General features: G+C 37.6%; 1 protein-coding gene across 1 annotated transcript in view; it reads right to left on the reverse strand.

Annotated features, from left to right (window-relative positions):
* Window positions 1-157: 157 nt before the first annotated feature.
* LOC133532904 (neurofibromin) overlaps window positions 158-24,087 on the reverse strand; it is a 105,419-nt gene continuing 81,489 nt past the window's right edge. The window contains exons 59-67 of the mRNA XM_061871765.1: window positions 21,337-21,414; window positions 18,779-18,865; window positions 15,188-15,286; window positions 14,544-14,673; window positions 13,072-13,147; window positions 12,113-12,299; window positions 11,665-11,797; window positions 10,956-11,020; window positions 158-9,600 (exon numbers count right to left, since the gene is read on the reverse strand). Of these exons, the coding sequence (XP_061727749.1) occupies window positions 10,968-11,020; window positions 11,665-11,797; window positions 12,113-12,299; window positions 13,072-13,147; window positions 14,544-14,673; window positions 15,188-15,286; window positions 18,779-18,865; window positions 21,337-21,414 (843 nt within the window). The 3' untranslated portion in view covers window positions 158-9,600; window positions 10,956-10,967. The remainder of the gene's footprint in view (window positions 9,601-10,955; window positions 11,021-11,664; window positions 11,798-12,112; window positions 12,300-13,071; window positions 13,148-14,543; window positions 14,674-15,187; window positions 15,287-18,778; window positions 18,866-21,336; window positions 21,415-24,087) is intronic.

Raw genomic sequence — 24,087 nt, forward strand, 5'->3', positions numbered from 1 at the left:
GGCCAAAGGTATGGCGGCATCGTTTCGAGCGATGGCGCCACAACCTTTAGCCGATGCCCGGTAAGATGGCACCACTTTTTGATATTTAAAAGAGTTAACCTTGTAAAATTTAATTAATAATTAAGTAAATATGTGAAATTGCGGGAATTAAAACAAATTTTAGTCTCGTACTTTTTACTAAATACATCAATAGATATAATTTGTCACATTGATAGCTATAAATCTTATAAAATAGTAATACCTTCATTTCATGGAAATATAAATATTAAAAAAAACATTTGATGAACCAGTTTTATAAAAATTACAACTTTGCCCAAAAAGGTGGGCCAAGTTGTAAGGTATACGAAACTATATATGTAAATGAAAAATGGTTTTGAGACGAAAATATAATTTAATATAACCTACTACTGAAACCGGACCTTTTGACTGAAATGCCAGTAAAGTCATGCTTTTATTTAAAGTATAGATAAGAACTGGTTCACCAAATACCGCCATTCTCAAACAATTTCGTCACGATGTCAGTTACAATTGAATATTTTAGACATATATCAATATAAGGAGTGATTTGGACTACGAACCACACAAAGTAGACAAAATGCCTTACTTCGAAAACTGTTACAAACAAACGTAAAAAATATACACTTGTAAATTAAATAATAAGTTATCGCGATTCAACATCAAAGTGTGTAACATAATTTTGAACTTACACGATTAACAAATTGTGGTGCTATACGAACATAGCAGTGAGATAGGGTATAAATAGACATTGTTGTTACTATTCACACGTATACTGAGCGAAATTACAAAGGCCTATATAAAAACGTAACAATTTGTAACATTATCAAAAGCAGTCTCACTTGATTCTTAATTTTTAAGGCGGGCAAAGTTGTATACAGGTAATATGGTACTGACAAAAACATCAGGCAAAACCGTCTTTTCTGTGGACATTACAAAAGTTTACGATTGCGTCCACTCGGGCCTTGCTATAACTCATATTTAAAAGTAGCTGTCCCATGTTAATAAATTATAAATTGCTACATATGTATAACTACAGGCCTCTGTAATTCCGAACAATACAATTCTAACAATATTTTAGGGCCTAGATTAGGCCTTAGTAAGCTCACACGTAGATCTTTGAAACTTAATTTTTTTAATCACATTTTTAACGTACAGTCGGCGTGAAACTGGCACCATTTATTTACAGTTAGCTCGTTAATCTTTCATCGAAAACTTTTTCGAGCCACTTGTATACATATTTTACTAATGATGTAGCAAAAAATACAAGGCGTTCGGGAGGAACTCAAAGGATTTTAACAAAAAATATGGTTATTCCCACTAGTTAGAAGTGGTAACAACAGATTTTTTTTCTCACCTACCCCAGTGGTAACAACTAAGAAAAATATTTCCCAATAGTTATCACCAACTCACTTTGTTGGTAACTACTGGGATGTTTCTCTCAGAAACATGTTTCTCACAACTGAGAAAAACATCCCAATAGTTACCACCAACTCACTTTGTTGGTAACTACTGGGATGTTTCTCTCAGAAACATGTTTCTCACAACTGAGAAAAACATCCCAATAGTTACCACCAACTCACTTTGTTGGTAACTACTGGGATGTTTCTCACAACTGAGAAAAACATCCCAATAGTTACCACCAACTCACTTTGTTGGTAACTACTGGGATGTTTTTCTCAGAAACATGTTTCTCACAACTGAGAAAAACATCCCAATAGTTATCACCAACTTACTTTGTTGGTAACTACTGGGATGTTTTTCTCAGTTGTTCCCAGTAGTAAAAGGTGAACAAAATTCTCATTAGCTATCACTAGTAAAAACTTGGCGACTTGTAGGGACCCAAACTATTTATTATTTCTATTCATCAATTAAACACTTGTAAAGTTTTATTGGGTGGGATAAGTTTCACAAAGTGTTACTTTGTATTACAAAAAAAAAAAATATCATTTTTAATATTACTGCCATTTAAATCCGTCAGTTTCCTCCCGACCACCACCACACGAAAGACACCATCTGGAAAAATCATATTAAAATCGATATTCGATGCCGTTATTCAATAACAAATACACATATAAAAGTAAGTTTAATATACCGCCGACTGTACTCAAAGTTATTTCATAATCGAACATTTACACTTAATCTACACATTCATTAAATTACACACAAATAAAATAACAAATGTTGCTTATTGCCTGAATGTGATTCAACAGAATACTCGTTGTATACTCACTATTTTTTATAAAATAAAATGTAAAATATAAATTATTGCGTAAACCATGTCTCTTATATACTGCCCCCATAAGATAAGCCCAACAGTGGTATCTCAAAACGAATTTGAAAATGGAATTGAGATGTTGCCTGTATTTAAAAAAATACATTACTATAGAGGCCGGGAAACGAAGGATTGCAGGCCAAGTAGATATAGAAAAGTAATAAGGATGCGCGGTCGGCAACCCCGTTTCTCACCGAGATTTGTATACCGCTCTTCTCAAACACGCAAGGAAAAAAGTTGTCAATCTGTTTTATTGTTTACACAGCTAAAAACAATTTACTATTTGATGATTGAATGCTAAGACCAAAGAGTAAAGTAAGTATATAGGTAGCCAAGACGTTGTGTCACAATTTGACGTTTAAAAGCAAAAGGAGGTTGCTTTACAGGCCTAGGTGTGTAAGGTTGTATGAAATTCCTTTATATATCATCTTCACTCATCGCACGGACGGATACGTAGTACATATTTCCGGACCTAATTTGAAGTCATGTCAACGTTACATTGCAAGTTTAAGAAAATATCTATTTCACACCATGCACGAAATAAAGCACCAGAATTTATTAGAATTAAAAACGTGGAGTGCAGTTATTTTTAGACAAAATTTCTATTTAATAAATTGGAAAGAACTATAAAGAGTACCTAGTTAACTTGACCGTGATGTCACTTGTGCTGTTTTTCATATAATTTCCATAATATAATGGCTAATCGTCTTGAAGGGAAATTCCCTATCCCTGCCCTTACAAGGATTTGAACCCGGGACCATCGGCTTCATAGGCAGCTATCCACCAGGCCAGACAGATCGTATTTTCAAGTATATATTTGCATTCAATTTTGATTTGAAATACCGCTGATTGGTTTAGTAGGACAGAATAGATCTTTGTTTAATTTTAATATACAGGGCGTCTTTTCAATACCTACGACAATTTCATTATGGTTAGTTAGGTAAATCAATTTTTTTGTGCAATTGCCATGGTTACACTTAAAATTCTGATTTTATTGTAGCTAAATTTACCAAATTCGTGTCATCCACGATGACGCACAGAGTTGTCAAATGTAACCTTTAATAACATGACATTAAGAGTCAAGACTCCCGTCTTCATGAATTACACGATCTATAACTAGTAATTTACTTAGCATTAGATTGTTGTCAAAACATAATACATTTTTTAAGGTTGAACTATTGTCCCCTGGACAACACAAAACGTTGGCCCACTCTATTACAGTGTTAAGAATTTATTCCCAAATTGAAGGAGGATGGGCAGATTTGTATGGACACTGGCCCATGAATCCATTCGAATTAACAACAGACCATCGGAAATATCACAAAAAAAACAAGAAAACGAATAAAAAACTAAAATATCGTCATAACAAAACCTTCATGATCTGCGACACAGGAACCTAGAATCGAAAAAAAAAACTATAGGTACTTATAGTCACGTTTCAACTCGCTCTACTTTTTGCGACGATAAGTTTTTTTCACACAAAGATTTAGAACTACCTGCCATAGTAACTATCCGGGGACATACCGCTTGCCCTTATTGGTTAAATGGGCCAATTAGCCCACCATCCTTTACTTATTCCACTGCACACTCTGTATATTAAAAAAAAATGGAAGCAAAATATTTTACCAGCTTTTTAAAGGCAGTTACTTATAACGGCGTAAAAGCTATAAAAGTATTAAAAATCGACGAACGAACATTTATTTATAATATAACAAACATACAATATAAATTAATTTGTACTAAAATGTTTCGTAAATATAGGCTTTACTTAAAATCTAACCCTTTCAGTATAAATAAACAAAACCTATAGTCAAGGCTCGGAAAAACGTCCGTTATTTTGAAAACCTCACCATCATTTAGGACCCATTTATGAGTCGAAAATGTCTACGGACGTCATTCATTAGGCGGGTCCATACGCGCGTGGCCGAGGCGGCGCGCTCGGGCGAGAAAAACGCGCGCGCCGACTCGGCCTGTGCCTACATTTACACTGGCCGGTTTGTGCGCGAGGAAATTGCCTCGCGCTTATGCTCGCTCTGTGTGTACCCGCTTATTGGGACATACATATTTCATCAATAACGCTGTTGTACGAAACAGGGTTATGTTTTTAAAATGACAGGCGTTTTCCCGAGCCTTGCCTATAGTAATCGTTTTATAGTTAAAAAATAATAATGCCCATAACAAAATGCTTGTTTTTGTTTGTACAAAAAAAACCGAGACTTATGCTAAAAAAAACTTTCGTGTAAAATCGTTTTCGTCCTGTCCAAAAGGGTACACTCATTGTAAAATAACTCTGTTAATTATATACTAATTACATTATCAATATAGCATCATATCATTAGGACTTTTACCGGGTATATTTATCCATTAAAGGTGTAATTGTGCACTTACAGAGGTTGTATGTATAGATATATATGTACTTATATTCTCTAGCCCCCACACGTCAAACATTGCCTAGACAAATGCAATTTTGATTTGTCAGAAATAAGATTAAAATTAGAACGGAATGGGAGACCTTTCTATAGGCCTCAGGGCGGCTAGAGATTAAGTCTAAATACTGAAACACTTGTCAATCTTTTTGTATTTAAACATTAATTTTAACTTTTTAACCGTTTTTCGACGTTTACTTTAAGCCACCTTGTATGAACTATACAGTGTGTCTTAAAATATTATTCCTATGATTGTATTAATGTGCATCCACACCGCAGTCAATATTTGTGAAGCAACACTTTGCAACAGTAAGTAAAGGCCAGTCCAGACGGAGACAATTTTCGGCCAATCTCAGGTGGTGCGGACGCAAAAATTTAATTGGCTCGCCGATCCCACTTGATCCCTTTTTGACCGATCAAATGGACATGCAGACGCAAGAATGCTATTCATCCACGCTGTTATGCACCATTGCGGGCATTATTTTTATTTTGTGAGCTTGAATCCATCCATAAATTTAAAATTGGTGATTAATTGCGTACGTGCGGATGCTAGATGAGATTGACGCCAATTTTTTATCGGATCAAATCGGTCGATTTAATCATAAGGTGGTTTTAAGGTTAACTGGTAGAGGATGCCGCGTGGCATTAAGTCCGCCTCTTGTCACTGTGTATTTTTCACTGTGCAATAGTTTAAATAAAAATAAATAATAAATAAAATCATCCCGTTGGGGCGGGCCTTGTCTAGATGAGTTATGTCCATAACAAAATACAGTGTTGCTCTAAAATATTAACTGCGGTGTGGATGCATGCAGTTAGTACCTACATTAAGCTTAAATGACATTACCAAATTCGTCCGTTATGGACGTTCTAATCTAGACCGACCTTTTTTAAAGCATTTAGTGAGATTGTGCTCCGAGTTTGGCCGTGCAAGTTATGTTAAACAACGATCACGACATTTAAATATTTAACGACATTAATAGAGAGCATATTTGAAACAGTTAAGCGTCACTTGCACCAATCCTGGAGTTACTATGTACCAGTAAAATTTGGTTAACGGTTTAACCAGTTAATCGGCTAAACCGTTAATCCAGTGTCAAATTATACAGGTAACCATGGTAACTCCAGGTTTAACCGGTTAAGCCCGGGTTAGTGAGACGGTGCAAGGGGCCTAATATAACAAGTTATCGTTAAAATATTTTGAATAGGGGGCTTAGATGAAAATCATTTGCAGAAAACGAAACGAAATGCTAAGAGAAACGTAAAATAATGTATGCAAATTATAGTGTAGTGTACAGACGTCTCGAGCGCTTACGTCGTGGTGACGTCACTGACAGTTGCAGTCAGTCGATGTTAGACCGGCGAGCAGAGCGGTCGTACCGCGTGATGTTTGTGTTGACGAACCGTTGGAAATACATTATATCGTATGATTCACTGAGGTAAATACAGTACTTTACAGATAGCGTTACGTTTCATTTTCTGCAAACGATTGTCAACTTGGCTAAGCCCCCTGATCACTTAACTGCCATGGTATCTTAGAATAAGACGTGCCTTGTTAGGAAGGATATAATTCCTAGATATATTTATTCAGATCTATCAACTTGTTCATTCGATTTTAATCTTAAATGCCTTTTAATAAGTTCTATTTTTATAGTAAGTGAGATCACTATTTTTTTTTGTGCATTTATCCTAATTTTCCTAATAAAACTATGTAAATTGTACATCTATTATCTACATGTACAGAGAACCTTACATAAGACAGAACCTTCGTTTTAATTTTAACGTTAATTATATAAATGTTTTAGTAATAATTACCATCGTTTGTTAAATATGTTAAAACAGTAGCCTTAATAATGTCAAACTTAAACTGACATTCGATAGCGTCTGTGTAACTTACTTTCTATCTCGCTCGCACTAATGTGCGTGTACGAGCGAGATGCATAGAATAGTAGATTGTTAACCAATGGATGAAAGGCATCCATTTCTGTCGAGGTAGTTTAGTTAGTCCTAGACTGAATGGTGCAATTCATCCGAGTTAAACACTCTACTTTTTATTTTAAATACGAAGAAAGTACTTACTTAGTATTTCTTTAACAGTTTAAGTAAAAATATCGTCATTTATGGAATGGAGAGAATCAGAATGGAAATTGTATAGCTACAACAAATCCATTTAAAACTAATATTTTAATCTTTCATCGTAAAAAAAGTGAAAAAAAAAAACGTACTTAGAAAGTAAGCTCTAGAGCCGAAACGTATAATTTTCTGCACAGTTTTTAAAACAACAACGATCCACTTTCAGAATATGAGAAATTAATAGTAAATTACGCACACGCACGCGTATATGTTAGTGTCAAACTGGTGGTAGTGGTGCAGGTACTGCAGGGGAAACCGAAATTCGCAAATTGCCGGGATCTGACTCTTTTACTCTCACTAAGACGTAATGAGAGTGAAAGAGAAAAATGCCCGCAATTGACGAACTTCGATAATCCCGGTTATAGCCCAGTTCACCCATGTATTCAAAGATTGCAGACCAACGCAGACTGCGGGCTGCAGCTCGCTGAAATCTTTGACTAAAAAATACGCAAGCGATCCGTTTATAAAGAGAAAATCCCAATCATTTGATTTTTAATATAATTTATATTTCTACTTTATTAATTAGTAAATTTTTTACATTGCTGCATTTTCACAAGCTTTTACGAGTATTTAACTTGCCCTGTAAGTATGTATGGGACAAATCTTGCAAGTTAAATTTGACCCACTTCCCGGTTTCCGATGAAGCTGAAAATTTGCATACATATGTAAGTCGGGTGACAATGCAATATTATGGTACCATCGAGCTGATCTGATGATGGAGACAGGAGGTGGCCATATGAACTCTGTGATAAAACAACACAACCTAATTGTGTTTGGGGTTTTTAGAATTGTTTCGATGAGTATTAGTTGCCTGTGGAAAAAAAGTGTCTCATGGAACTCATGGAAATTATGTTATTAAAATACCACATTATACATGCAAATAACGAACGCCGTATTGGGGTTTACTGTTTAAATATTATAACGTTAGTCTGCTTTTTATTTATATTCTATTGAATACTAATTCATTGCGTATCGTATATCGCATAAATGGGGGTTTTCAAAAAAAAAACCGTTTTGCCTTAATTATATAAGCTACCTTGCGCGTCACCAACAAAGTAGACCTTTTCGTGGAACGCTCCAGAATCTGGTGACCTTTTTTGTGCGCCTCACACATCTTTGTGCTTAGTTGTTTTTTAATGTGCGCTTATTTTATAATACATCTATCTAAATTACCTTTTATAAAATTTGTGCTCATGACGTCATTTAAAAATACACTAGGGTTTTCATTCTATCCATACTTTAAAAAAAATGTGTGTTTTACATACATACAATGGACACAGCTGCTTGACCGGCGACGATTAGTTCATACAGTATGGAGGGTAGAGGTAAGGAGAACAATCTATGTGTATGAAAAGTGTCCATCCATAAACCTTAAATCATCCATAAATAGGTGGCGCTTGCGTGAATTCGCTCAGGATCGAGCAAAATGGCGGATTGTTGTGTTGGAGGCCAAGACTCATTTTGGGTCATCGCGCCAGCCAAGTAAGTAAGGTGGCGCTACAATACATCGCGAACAAATTTTTGACTTTGATAAAAGATTTCAAATCACTGAAAGTGCACTTCACGCCGTCTAAGTTCATGTCATGTCCTTCTGCTACCCTAGCGCCACCGGAGAGATTGCGAACTATTATATACAGCTGCTGGACACTTTAGCAGCAGTTCTCCCATAAGAGATTGTCCTCCTTACCTCTACCCTCCACAGAAAAAGTATTAGCTGTCAAAATGAAGTCAACGATTAACTTAAAATGTACCGGTTGATTCACGAAAGCTGGCACGAATGCACGGAACTTTAATTGTATGAGTGACACCAGAGGGCGTACCGCGAACCACGTTCGACGTGTTGCCTCTCTATCGCACTTGTAAATTCGTACGTAAGTGTGACAGGGAGGCAACACATCGAACGTGGTTCGCGGTAGGCCCACAGGGCTATAACTACGAAAATCGAAGATCGTCAATTGCGGGCATTTTTCTCTGTCGCTCTAATTACGTCTTAGTGAGAGTAAAAGAGAAAGATCCCCGCGAACTTCGGGTTTCGCGGTACGCTCCCTGTATCGGTATACAGTCAGAGCCGCCATTTTATTGGTTAATGTGACACACATAGATATTTTCATTCACTCATTCAATCCATTCCTACCACTTGTGAATCGACCTGTACCCTCTTTCATTCACACGGGATCAAAATTACCCCGTTTTTTCTTAACACATTCACTGCCAGACAAAAAACGGCGCACTACCCCAGAAACCGGTGGGCTATAGCTGCGTACAAAACAACCCGCCCAGCGGGTTGTCCGGCATCTGAACAAAGTTCACGAGCGCCCACCAGGTGGGTTCCCGGCAGTGAATGTGTTAAATTAGAATTTTATAACCTCAAAACGACACTAATTCAGGGAATAGTTACTTTAGTTTAATTTAGGAGGAAAAAAAATACCACTAATTTTGAGATTATAAAATTTCTAATCTACACAAGTAAGTCTATTTCTCGTAATATTGCTCGTCAGCCCGCGTAGCCAGCATGCCAATCATTAACGCTCCGTAGCGTAGTCATCTCTCTATCACTCTTCCTTATTAGTGCGACAGTGACAGATGCGTTTCGTTCGCTAAGGCATGTTGGCTACGCGGGCAGTTGCATTATAAATAAATGGTGTAATCTTTAGAGCACATTTAAAAATCTAAATACTAAATAAGGTACTATTTAAAGCAATTTTGATGTAGGCATCATTAATCGTGTTATAACACCGTCGTTTCATTACAGAACTGGAACAAACATAAACAATATTATTATATGATAGAAAAAGTAGTATATTATATAATCGTGATATAATAGAGAGCTTCTCAGTCGAGTACCGTTCTTAGGCAACAAAGCTTGCTGAGTTGCCTAAGTAAGGTACGAGATTGATAAGTTCGATTATATCACTATTGTATACAATTATTTTTCTACGAGTCATCAAAAATAATACTTTTATTTAATATAAAACCTAAATAATTAATGAAAATTGGTAAGTATCTCAGTAGACAAAAATGTAGAAAAAAAGACATAAACGCGCGACCAGCCAGTTTATTCTTTTCCATGGAAGTGCGGCGACACGAGATTGGCTAAAAAATTTATAGTTGACTACAGCGTATCGAAATGAATATTGTAGTTGTTGGGAGCCCATACATGAAAAGTACGCAATTATAGTTTGCTATACGAAATCTTATTCCACCATTACAGTCGAAGAGTAGAAAAAAATCATTTAAATATAATCGGTCTAAGTCATTTGCAAAAACACTTTTTTTTTTTTTTTAATGAATATCGTATTTATTGACAATAACAATATACATAATGGATATCTACAGATGATTACTATAACTAGCTTATTTCTAAAAACAATTATATTTTATTTATATTTTTATTTAGTTTCTCCTGTCCCGTTGTCTGTCTGTCTGTAATCGAACCTTGTAAATTAAATTTTACCCACTTCCTGGTTTCCAATGAAGCTGAAAATTTTCATACATATATATAAGTTGGGTGACACTGACAATCCAATATTATGGTACCATCGAGCTGATCTGATACAGGAGGAGGCTATTAGAACTCTGTGATAACAGAACGCATCCTAATTACGTTTGGGGCTGTTAGAATGAGCATTTAAAGTACAGTCAGCAAGATTTTATCAAATATTAAAATTGGTGGTGTTGATAGGGTTAGAGAATAAAGGTGCGACCAGACCGCAGCTTAAAAAACGGTCACGATACGGAATCGCAGTGACGCGTCGTATGCGTACCGTTTTTGACGCATGCTCCCCACACCGCTGCTTAAAAAACGGTGACGGTACGGAATCGCAGTGACGTGCTTCACACGAATCTTTTTTGTTCGCAAAACAGTTGCGTCTTTTACCACCGGTGTGGTGTCTGCCATAAGATCTCCGTGTAATATTTTTTTGCGATTTTTACGCAGATCAATTTACGGTGCGTCAGCCTATTTTAAGCAGCGGTGTGGGGAGCATGCGTCAAAAACGGTACGCATACGACGCCTCACTGCGATTCCGTATCGTGACCGTTTTTTAAGCTACGGTCTGGTCGCACCTTTATAGTAATAATTAATATTTAATGTGTGTGTTTATACTTACAAGCTCGTTCTGCTAAGGGTCCTGCCCTGAGCAGTAGAGTGATGGTGGCGGGCGGTGTGATGACCCTGAAAGTATAACAGAAACTTAGTACACACATCAGATAGATTATTATTTAAATATTATATCCAATACAATACAAATACTCTTTGTTGCACACCTCAAAGAATACAAAGAATACAACATATAAAAAATTCGTGCTTATTATATATGCAAAGAGCACTAAATGCCCTGACCAGGATTCAAACCCAGGACAACAAGTTATACAGTAATAGCAGAGCTATATGTCTGAAATAAACGATTTTTATTTTATTTAAATTAAACCAATCGCCAAGGGTGAGCGAGGCCGAGCTCCGCCTATGGCCGAAGGCCGTAACGACTGAACGCTTCCTTGCGAGGCCGAAGGCTGAAGCTGCAGAAGTAGAGCTTGGAGTTGAACCAATGGCCAAGTGTGAGTGACGCCGTGGTCCGCCTATGGCCGAAGGTCATAACGACTTAACGCTTCTGTGCGAGTCCTAACGCCGAGCTGCAGGAGCAGAGCTTGAAACTGAACCAATAGCCAACAAAACTGAGGTCGAAGATCGACCACCGCATGGATCTAAAAGCTTTCCTGTGGAGCGCATTCATACAAGAATAAAAACCGTTTCAGTAAAGCTGAGCTTAAACGAGAACCAATGGGCAAGTTATAAAAAGCGAGGCCGAAGGTAGGTACCTGATGTATCTTGCCGGTCAGGGTCTGGTGGCGGAGCACGCGCCTGAGCGTGCTCGGAGCCCGGTAGACATGTTTCCACCATGGCTTCTAAGCAGTTGACGAAGAGCTCGCTGCTTTCCGCTGTGCATTGTATCTGAAAAAACAATTTACTCTTGAAATGTGTTCTAGAAAATGGCGCTTGTGCGATAGGGTGATGAGGGAAATACAAGCGAAGCCAACGCTGCGTGGGAAGAATGTAAATTTTTATGAGACATTTGTAAAGTATTTGGCAATTGCGAGACAACAAATGTGTGCCATGGTCAGAGCGGACCATAGTCATGCGTAGAGCGAATACTGTATCTCCCCCCTACTCTCTTCTGTATATATGTCTGTTTACCTATCAGTCTGTCTCTATATCTATTAGTTTCTCTGCCTCATATCTCGCCATCTCCCTCCCTCAGCGACCCACCTTAGTAAAGGGCCCCGCGAACCGCCACAGCCCGCCGAACCCGCAGCTCTGCATGTAGTGCAGCTGTTGTTGGCTGGCGTCCTCGGACGCGATCATGTTCTGTATTATACTCTGTACGGCGCTGAGGATCACTTGGTCGTGGCAGTGCATCAGGACGTGGTTTATTTTCATATCGAGGAGAGAATGGCTGAAAAAAAATCAATAATGAACTATGGAAAAGCTTGAAATGATAGACTGAACTTTTCAGTGCATTTTTTTATTTTATTTTAGAGTTGGTTACTTGACAGTTTTTTGTAAATTATGTCAATCGACCTTGATTTTCCTGAGGATCAAGGTCTATACAGGATAGATAAATCTTGCACACCTCGATCTCTTTCTCGACCTCGAAGGTGGGTCAATAGGAAGTCTTGAGTTATGTATGGACAAGTCACAACATGCACCGCCATAGGTACAGTTGTACCTATGTTTCGGCAGAGGGGAAATAGTACGAATGCCGTCTCCCTTCCCGGCGTTGCTCGAAGGACGAATATGACATTCCATTTTTAACGAATAAAGCGGTAGAAATTTTACAGATGTCGGTGAAATATCAAAACTACTGCAAATTTTCTCTTAAATGTCCCATGATTGGTGCCTTTAACATACTATATATTATTGTATATAATATAGGCATTCTATATATTTGTTATACTATTACTTCTATTTATTTATTTTTTCGCCCTCTTTTATAATTTTATCGACTATCCTCTAGTCTATTGTACTCAGTGCTATATTTGTCTACCATTGTTCATCAACTCTCATCTACTCAAAGGTTAACTGGAAGAAATCCCTTAAAGGGATAAGTTCGCCTTTGTACTGCTTATCCTGTGCCATATTTATATTTTGTCTTTTGTACAATAAAGAGTTTATATATACATACTAACATAGAGTATTTGTATGTAAATTTTGCTAAATATACTTACATTACAGGAAATACTTTTGGGAAAACGACAGAGCCTTCAGCTAAGTACTGGTACAGTATTCTTATTTCGTCTTCATCTGAAAAAGTCATGGCTATCGTTAGTGTTTGTTTCTATGTATTTAAGTATTTATAAATATTTATATATTATATATATCGTTGTCTAAGTACCCTCAACACAAGCCTTATTGAGCTTACTGTGGGACTTAGTCAATTTGTGTAATAATGTCCTATAATATTTATTTATTTATTTACTGTATACAAAAATAATAATAATCAATAAAACTACATGAAATGTTAATACAGGGTGTTTAATTAGGCACCTGCAATAATTTACAGGCTAAATATATAGGTCCCGGGTACGTCCTTAAACTACGTCCGAAAGAGAGGTATGGGCGTTGTGAGTGTCATCTCCCTTTGTGTGGTAGGGCACAGCCGGTGGATTTCATTCCAGATCTAGAGCAGAGCCCAACTGGGGAAGTACCTCCACCTTACAGAAAACCGCAGCCAAATAACACCAGACCCTACTCATAGTGTTGTGTTCCTGCCGGCGAGTAAGGTTGCCAGAGCTTATCGAGGGGGGGCGGGTTTAGGGTCGGCAACGCGCATGTAACTCCTCTGGAGTTGCAGGCGTACATGCCTATGGGCAAACAAACATACGGCCCGCCTGATGGTAAGCAGTCTCCGTAGCCTTACGGAGACTCACCGACGTAGTATAAAAAAATAGGTTATATTGAGCAACTTTAACCATGGGATTAATTCCGAAGTTGCGAATAAGTTCACTTTCCCATAGAAAATGTGAAGGTCCAGCGGCCAAAATGTATGAAACTACTATATTTTTTTTCGCGATGTCGGGGTTGGTCCGATTGTAAAAGTTGCTCAGTATGACATATTCACACACCAATTATATTTACACGAAATTGCTTTTAACACACAAAAACTATGTTTTAGGATATTTACCAAATAACGTGATCACGAAAATCACATCGAACATGTGATCATGAAGCGGTGGTAGCCGAGTGGATATGACGTCCGACTTTCAATCCGGAGGTCGCGGGTTCAAATCCTGGCTCGTACCAATGAGTTTATCGGAACTTATGTACGAAATATCATTTGACATTTACCAATAGCTTTTCGGTGAAGGAAAACATCGTGAGGAAACCTGCATACATCTGCGAAGAAATTCAAAGGTGTATGTGAAGTCCCCAATCCGCATTGGGCCAGCGTGGGAACTATAGCCCGAGCCCTCTCGCACATGAGAGGAGGCCTGTGCCCAGCAGTGGGACGTATATAGGCTGAATTATTATGAACGTGATCAAGACCTGGGTGCCTAGCCAAGATGCCAATGGTTCTACCTCGTAATCTCTCTTTATCACACATCCATATTAGTGCGACAGAGACATTAGAGTTTCGTTCGCCACGGAGCGTAAACGATTGACACCTTGGCTAGGCACCTTGGTTAGAAACGTATAGTACCTGTAGTGTATTTGACTAGAGTGGCGAGTACAGTCAGCACCAGCGCCTGAGTGGTGAAGTCGGAGAGTACACTCGGGTCCAATAAGCTGTTGCTCTCCGGGCTGCTGGTATCTTTGTCCGTCGATACTTGCTGTTCGTAAAGGTTTAATAATAATTAGAAGTTTAAAGTATTAGCTTACAGATAGGTAAACGAGATGGCGCTGTACGGCTCCATAAATTTTCGGAGCAAAGAGAATTGATTGTAATAGAGAGGTAAAGTCTAAGAAAAAGAACGTGCCCTTTAATTTGACCCAAAACAGATGGCGCTGCACTGGAGCGCCATTGATTTGCGGTCACTTAATTAGGCGGGTCCATACAGAGCGAGAATACGCGCGAGGCAATTTCCTCGCGCACAAAACGGCCAGTGCAGTATGCGCCGCCTCGGCCGAGGCACGTATACACTGGCCGTTTATTTTTTTGAGACTTTGGGAGCCTTGTATTTTTTTACAATCACAACATATCTTTTTAAATTCCACTTTTCTGTAATGGACGGTTCATTTTCTATCCATTTAGCAAAATTTTGTTATTATATTCAACATGTGTCAAGTACCCAATTGCAATACAATAAATAAGTGATGAACGTGTACCGTACTAACATTGCTAACCTTCTCGGGGAAATCGCTGTCCCCCGACTTGGTTGAGGACGGTCTCTCCGTGGCTTCGTCCGTGCTGCCCGGCGAGCCGCGCCCGTCATCCTCCACTACCTGCACAACAAAGTATGTAAATAAATAAATATTATAGGGCATTATTACACAAATTGACTAAGGCCCACAGTAAGCTCAATAAGACTTGTGTTGAGGGTAACTTAGACAACGATATATATAATATATACATATTTATAAATACTTAAATACATAGAAAACATCCATGACTCAGGAGCAAATATCCATGCTCATCACACGAATAAATAACCTTACCAGGATTTGAACCCGGGACCATCGGCTTCATAGGCAGGGTCACTACCCACTAGGCCAAACAGCTCGTCGTATATGTCACCGTCAAAGTACAAAAAAGGATCACCTGATCTTGTCTATTTTTATAGAGGGAATACAGGTAAACGTTCATAAAACAAGAAAAAATGTTTTTCCACATCTAAATATTCTCCATTCTCCATGATTTTTTTAGGTTTCCCTTTTTTTTTCAAAATTGCAATAGGTACAAAAAATAAATAAAAGCTAAACCTATAAACCTAGAATATGTTATGCTGAAGCGATCGACATCAAAATCAAAGTGATTTGTTAACATTTAGTTAGTAGAAACCGTTTTCTTCCGAAATAAAAAATTTCATTTCAGAAAAGTACCGTTATTTCGTTAAAATTGAAAAGCTATATTTCCCGCTTAAGAGAAAGTACGCATTCGTCTACATTTATTGTCTTTTTGGGCACATTTTGTACAACAGGTTAAATCCAAAACTAGAATTGTATCCACTTAGTTATGCTTCCTTCTTCGACGCGCGCCCTTTGAAATATGACGATTAGACGATAATGTCGAAAATGCTTAACTACTGTACTACTTCATATATTCAATACTTATTTTGTTAAGGTGATAAGACTTTATTGTTTACTACTTATAAGTGAGAATTAAGTGAATAATTAATTAATATTGTCCTTTTCTGCCTGTCCTTTTCTCTAATAGCTTTGAGCTACTATTTTATCACTTTCACAAGACATTTGAAATCCTGTGTCCTATCAAAAAAGTACCTATTAAGCCAAGAGACAAAGTGTGGTTAAACAAGGAGACGGCAAACAGCAAAGAGTTTCTTTTGCTTTTGGGGCTACTAGCGAGGTTTCATCCAAACAATACTCATTTAATGCAATTTATTAATAGCTATAAATGTAAACATAACAGTCTTCTCAGTAAAACTAGGAAGGCCTTTATGAATAATAAAATCGTGTCCAGCTGTAATAAATCCCTTGCCTTATGGGGCATAATTAAAGCTGAGACTAGCAGGGACCGAGTGGGTGGCAGGGATGAATTCGGTGTGCTGCGTCGAGCGTTGTGCGGTGAGCGCGGCACCGGCCGGGAGCTGGCTGACGCCCTCAACCAGCACTACTTAAGTGTGGTGCGTGACACTCCGGTCCGCCCGCGCTTGGGAGATGCAATGCGCCTGTTGTGCGCTGCCTGTCCGTCTCAGGAGTCTACTATGTTTGTTGCACCATTTACTATTAATGAAGTGTCTAAAATCTTAAAGAAACTTAAAGCGAAGGGAACCAAAGATGCTTACGGATTCCCTACCTCAATCCTCCACAAGCTACCGTTAAACTTCATTTATCATTTGTGCGAATATTTCAATAGCTCAATATTTAATGGTTGCTATCCGGACTCACTTAAGAGAATCAAGGTGACTCCGGTTTACAAGGGGAAGGGTGCCAAAGATTCAATGAAAAACTATCGGCCTATATCCCTTGTACCAGCAGTTTCCAAGATTTTTGAAACAGGTATTTGTGATAGGCTCCTAGGTTTTCTCAACAGAAACGGAGCACTCAGCGACGAGCAGTACGCCTATCGAGCGGGCCGATCTACTGTAGGTGCAGCGCGCAAACTACTACGAACTGTCCTTGACAACTTAGAGGCAAAACGGTTTGTTGTTGTTATATTTTTTGACCTATCCCGCGCATTTGATCTGGTTGACCATGGACTGATACTATCTAAACTAGAGCACTACGGGGTACGTGGTACAGCACTAGACATTATTAAATCTTTTTTAGCTGACCGTAGTCAAATAACGGATATAAATGGTGACCGGTCTGAGATAGGATCTATCGGGGACCGATCCGTGCCTCAGGGCTCGAACGTCGGGAATACCATGTTTGCATTGCTTGTGAACGATCTGCCATTTCCCAGCACTATTGCTAAATTTATAATGTACGCGGATGACATCTGTGCAATCGTTCACGGCTGCAATCATGAGGAACTGCAGTCTAACACTAAGGACGTTATTTCTAAGCTGCTGCACTGGTTTGAGAGTAACGGGATGCAAGTGAATGTAGCCAAAACAAACCTAGTTCACTTTACACTCGGTATAAGGGCGCAATCAAATTTAGATGTTGAAGTTAATGGCAACCAGATCGAACCTGTAAATCATGCTCGTTACGTCGGTTTTACTTTTGATAGGGGTTTGCAGTGGGGTGAGCATATTGACGCGTTATGTGCGAAACTAAACTCTGCCTACTACGCTGTGTCACGCTTAAAACGTACACTTTCGCTGCAGAACCTTATGACGGCATACTACGCTTACTTTCATACTCACTTGAGTAGTGGAATAGACCTGTGGGGCCTAGCAGCCGATAGGGACCGGCCATTCATAATTCAGAAGAAAGCTGTCCGTCTTATATGTGGTGTTCCAACGGATGAGCCAGCCAAACAGCTTTTTATTAAACTTGGCATATTGACAGTCCCTTCTCTCTATGTTTTCGAGGTCGGCAAGTATGTGAGGAGAAACCCGCATGAGTTCCCTGTGGCAAAGGTAAATTCCGCAAGGAAAAAGCCGGCGCTGGCTGTCCCTGCACATAGGCTTATAAAAACTGGTAAGTCTCTTGGTGTAATGGGTGCTAAGATTTATAATAAAATACCCGAGCCAATCAGAACCGTTGACCCAGATTCTGCTTTTGTTTCTAAACTTAAGAATTATTGCATAATGAAGGCCTACTATTCGGTAAATGAGTTCCTGGATGAATGAATTCCGTCCAAATCCCCGTTACCATATCAAACATGTTCTTTTATAGTTTATTCTGATAAATGTTTTTATTCTAATGTAATTGTGATTATTTATATTGTGCCTAATTGTAAATAGTTAATTTGAATTATATTTTATTATTTTCCTAATACATTAGAATTTTAAAATCGTTATCATTAATATTTACGTGAATTGGAATAATTAGTTGACATTGTATTTTAATTTATAATAATTTTGAAATTAATTGTGCCTAAATTGTACTTAATGTGACAGTGTATGATTAATACCGAATAAAATCTATCTATCTATCTATCTATCTATCTAATAACCTGTAAAATACTTTTTTCAATAAATTATTTGTATTTAACCCACACACATTACGCGCGGCGTCACCCGAAGTCCCATGCTGCATACCGTGTGCTCGTCCTTCGCTGTCCTGTGATGTGTAAAATAAAGACCCATGGTTACGGTCTTATTTCAACGTATTTCAACGAGTGATAAGTCACCCAGACACACTCACATCGAGACCACTGTCGGCGTCCTGTTCGCCGCGCGCGGCGTCTCCCGAAGTCCCATGCTGCATGCTGTGTGCTCGTCCTTCGCTGTCCTGGATTTATGATAAGAATTATTAGTATTGCGTAGTATGGAGTGGGGCACATTGACATATAGGTATGAGGACGGGGCTGGGTGTGATTCCGAAGAACATATTTGCTGAGAAACAATTGGTATAATAAGAACGTCTGCTGCGCCTCAAAATCGTTGCTTAACATAAATTATTTTGAAATGATAGGTATTACCAAAACCTAAATCCAATGAATATAAGGAGAATTTCTGAACCAATTAAAATGGTCCACGGTTTGGAGGAGTCCATAATTAAAAAGAAAACCGATGTACCTATATTAAATTGTTGTCTCAATTCTAATCGAATTGATACGATAAATCGGTAAATACATAGTTACAGATTATTACAAACTTTACTGTACATAATTAGCCCATTACGTGAAACCACTATGTAGAAAATTTAAAGGGCCATATGTACTGTAAAAAGTTGTACGATACATATGCGAAAAGTATACAAATGGGTACATATATATAACGGGTCATTCGGGATCACACAATACAGATGACGACAAATACCACATAGGGTAGGAGGGGACACAAAACACTCCAAAAAGCTATGTTTAATCATCTATTTTAAAGCTAGGGACGTTTTGTTTAATTTCAGTTTTAAACTATTTCTCTAGGCAAGGTACAAACTTTTCACACAGATAAATTTTAAATATATAATATTTAACATATTTAAACGGCTCACTCCCGTATTGTAAGTCGAAGGGCGGTAATATAATGTCCATGGGCGGCGGTAATCGCTTACCATCAGGTGATCCGTTTGCTCGTTTGCCTCCTCTATCATAAAAAAAGAAGATTACTCGACTCGACATGTTTCGCTCCATAACGAAGAGCTTCAACGGGAGTTGGCGTTGGGTGAAGGTCCTCGTTATGGAGCGAAACGTGTCGAGCAATCTTCGACTTAAAATAGGGAGTAACCCGTTGTAATACAGTCTATTTTCTTCTTGATACTCAAGTATGGACACAACATAATATAAAGTTCCATCCACACCGACTGAGCTAGAGGATTTTTATATTTTTAGTCACTCAACAAAGATTTTCTATCATTTTCAGCTTAGTAAAATGCGAGAGCAATACCGCATTTGCTGATAAGTTGGTCGGGATCGAGCATGCAGGCTCGGGGTGAAGCTAGAATTATAAAAAATCTACATTTCTAAGGTCAGAAATCCAAGCTGAACTCAAGCTTTTTGTACGTGTAAGTGTCAAGGAGCGATTTTTCAAGTCTTTGTGCATTTTTTTTCTCTAGGCTAATTTTTTTAAGATTTTTTTACTCATCAGAAAAAGCTCAGATGTTTCATAAATGTACTTTATACTTCATAGATCGATAGAGCTAAAAATTCTTATAAAGAAAACACAAAAAGTCAGTTCTAAGATGTTTTCTTTTTAATAGTACGTTGTAAACGCCGCAGTTTCTTACCATTTTGACACCAAATCTGTTTAAGGTCCTTTAGGGTTTGATTAAAACGGTACTATGTTAACTAAATTACAAAATGTACTTAAAATATCTCTGCTAAAGTCAGACCAAGCTAAGTTGGCAGCGATTTTGATAGCCCAGCCTGTGCAAGTGTGAAGTAAACGTCATAATTTCATAGAAGATTGACGTTTAAAATAACACATGCACTGTCTGGACTGTCAAAATCGCTGCTAACTTATCTTGGTCTGACTCTATGTACCTACCTACAAGTTTTGTGCAATTATGTGTTTCTGGTTAAGATTGAAATGTAAAACAATTTCTTTTTTGAAGTGAAAACTTCTTTAGCGGCGCTGTGCACTTTTTGTGATGGGGAAAAAATGTTAAACTCGCGACAGGTCACGTGACCGACAGATTCGACAGATTGAAAATTCGTAAGACGGACACATGACCTTATCGAAAAACTGTTACAATGTCATTGAAGCCAGTAGACCGCAATAAATGAATATTGTATTTTAATAAGTGATAGTACTTTTATACTGATAATTAAAGCAATTAGTGCAAAATTATTCCTTAACCATTCCAAAATATCAAAAATGCACAACGTTAATATTCAAGTTTTCACTTCTGCCGGCACTCCCGGAGTGCAACCCGTTGTTTTTTTTTATCCAAGCGTGTTGTGCTAACTATCGGGGTTTGTGAATTGTAACAATTATTCACTAATAAGTAAGTGTATAATATGACACGTTTTTAGTGGTTTGCGTGTAAATGCTTTTTACTATAAATACTTATGTGTATTTTTTAACTTAGATATAAAAACCTAGTGTGACTGACTGCCGTTAAACGTCCGTCAAAGTAAAATAAAAAGGTTGTCTGTAACAAGCTATGTAAAGATTGTGTGAACTTGACTGTACATACTTTTTTTAATTAGATATTTTCAAAATACTGAGCTGCATATGTGTAGGTACTTATGTACATGTTAATCCATAAGCTTCGAATCGTGATCCAATGACATCGGATCAGATCGATAGACAACTTACCCTCGGTGGCCCTATTGTGTCTTTCGACGTTGGTACTGAGAAAGACCTCTGGGTCTTAAAAAGCATTCTAGCTGATGTCTATGCAAGCAAAGCCAACGTTGGTGCAAGAGGCGTCATATTCGTCGGAAGATAACATAAGATAGGGTATGTGTAACGAATATACACGTTTGCAATTATATCATGTTAATGATAGGGTGACAAAGCAATATGTAACATAATATAAATAATACACAAGGTGTATTTGAGAGTAAATAAGTAATAGACAAAAAAAAACAACATAAACCGGTTTTTTATAGAAAAATATAATACACGATGTAGTATAATAAAATGTGTGTTTGGTGAAATCATTTACATTTTATACGTACACGCAATATCGAACGTTATATTCGTTACAAAAAAAGGCACATAAAAAGATAAGATAAGATACCGAATGGTAATAGACAAAAAAAATAACATAATGAGGTTTTTAATGAAAAATATAATACATGGTGTAATAAAAAAACCGTCGATGACAATTGTCACATTGAAATAAAAATTTTGTTTGGCGATGAAATAATTTACATTTTACAGGTATACACAAAATTGAACGTTATATTCGTTACACAAAAATATAAAAGTCACATAAAAACATAAGATAACGAATATAAACGCAAGCGGGTACAATGAAAATTCCAATGCATACAAACGATACAATTGAACCAATCCAAGAAACAGTTGCATGAAAGAACACATTATGATGTAGTATGATTCAATACAAGTGTCCTATTGTACTGAAAAGATAGAGAGTTAAGACACGATGATGGCAGGTGGAAATTTAAGGATATCTGCATAAAAATTCATTAAATATAAACCAGGGCTCGGAAACAGTTTTAAGTTTCAAACCGGTTTCGTTCATTCGTCTGGGAACGAACCGGTTAAAGAGCTGTTCTTTTGAGATAACGGTTTATGCGAAATATGCTCTCATTTTGTTCTTGAGGAACGAAATTAACCGGTTAAATTGAAGCAAGATAGGACGAGTAAGTATTGATTGCTCTTTCACATATGACAACGAGGTTAACCGAGAGTCTCCGAGAGATGAAAGTAACCGGTAAAGTAAATCGTTCCCTGGGAACCGAAAAATTCCATTCGCTGTTTTTACCGGTTAGGTGACAGAACTATTTTAGTTATTCCGCCAGAGAGCAGCACTATCACATATTGTAAACCAAAGAGTAACCGTATATCTTATCATATCATACTAACCCTAGATTTAAGTATTTGTATGTTACTAACACAATATGGACATTGTTCGAAATAAATTCTTATTGATTGATTGATTGATTGATATCTGTTTCTTTATCGCTCGAACATGCACGAGCAGACAGGCAGATAAACGAAATTTCGATTTTCGTGTTTCACGGTATGTGCTAGAGGCGCCCTACGCAGTTTTGCATAATATACCCTATTAACCGGTTTTTAATGAACGAAATAATATAATGGTTTCGGAATAATATTAACAGGTACTTAAATACCGGTTCTGAAAACCGGTCAAGCTTGAGCCAAAGCCGCGATTAATTTCATGTGTCATGACTCATGAGAACGGATTAGTTGGCTAATACTCAAATCCTTTGAGTCCTCTGCTTTCAGACTCGATTCAGTTTTTCAGACTCGAAACTTGAGTTCTTATCGTGACTTGAGTCTTTTGTAAAGACCTGAGTCCTTTAAAGAAGACACTCTAATTATGTACAAACTCTTTCTAAAACTCTTCGTCTCCACATGAAACTCATGGGTTAGGTACACATCATTCGATAATCCTAAAAAAATTTAAGTCCTTATCCGAAGGCTCCAGGCCTTTTAAGTTGCGTTTAAAAGACCCAATAAAGGATTTTACTCGGGACTTAAAAGTTTGGAAGTTGTTAACCGACCTAAATTCTCAATTCAGTTGTGTTTTTTTAAAGCGAGAGTCGCATAAAAACGAGTAGAGTTCTTCAAAATAGACTCAAAAGTGAGTCTTTTTCTTTTCTTCGTTTCTACTAACACTATTTTTCCAATCTTACAAATCTTTCTTTTTGTTATTTCAATATTAATCAACGAACAGCCACGTAAGGGCTAGTCTATTCATTACGTGTAAGACTTTTATGTAGTTTTTTTTTTTCAATATTTAGGGATACTTTTTATGTGATTTTTTTTTTAATATTTCCATCTGCCATAGAAAAACAACAAAGTAATACAATAAATATAATACATGTTCCATATACTCTACTGTCATGGTCGGAAGATACGTCATTACATGTCAAACATCACGGGTGGCATGTCAAACCAACACACAAGCTGTCCTGTCAAAGTAACTTTGCTAAAAAGCCGATTTTTGTATGTCTACGTGGGAAAGTTAATTATATTACTGAAACTTATTTAAATCGTTTATAATGTCTAACACCCTTATTCATTAACGTGTACTAAAGTTACGATGCCGCTAATCATTGTTTGTCCCTTTCCGACGTATTGGTATGATGGAAAGGGACAAACGATGATTAGCGGCATCGTAACTTTAGTACACGTTTATGAATAAGGGGGTAAATATATTTGGGCTTGATTTTTATATTCGAAGTTAAACTTTCGTGAGACATTCTAAAATATTTCAATATCACGGTTACACTCACTTGACTTTTCTCGTCGCTATTACGAGTAGGCGGGTCCACACAGAGCTAGTAGCATCGCGAGGAAATTCTCTCGCGCGGCAAACGGCTCATGTAGTCTTGCCTCGGCCGAAGCAGC

Source organism: Cydia pomonella, chromosome 28 (assembly GCF_033807575.1).
Source record: "Cydia pomonella isolate Wapato2018A chromosome 28, ilCydPomo1, whole genome shotgun sequence".
NCBI classification, from domain to species: domain Eukaryota; kingdom Metazoa; phylum Arthropoda; class Insecta; order Lepidoptera; family Tortricidae; genus Cydia; species Cydia pomonella.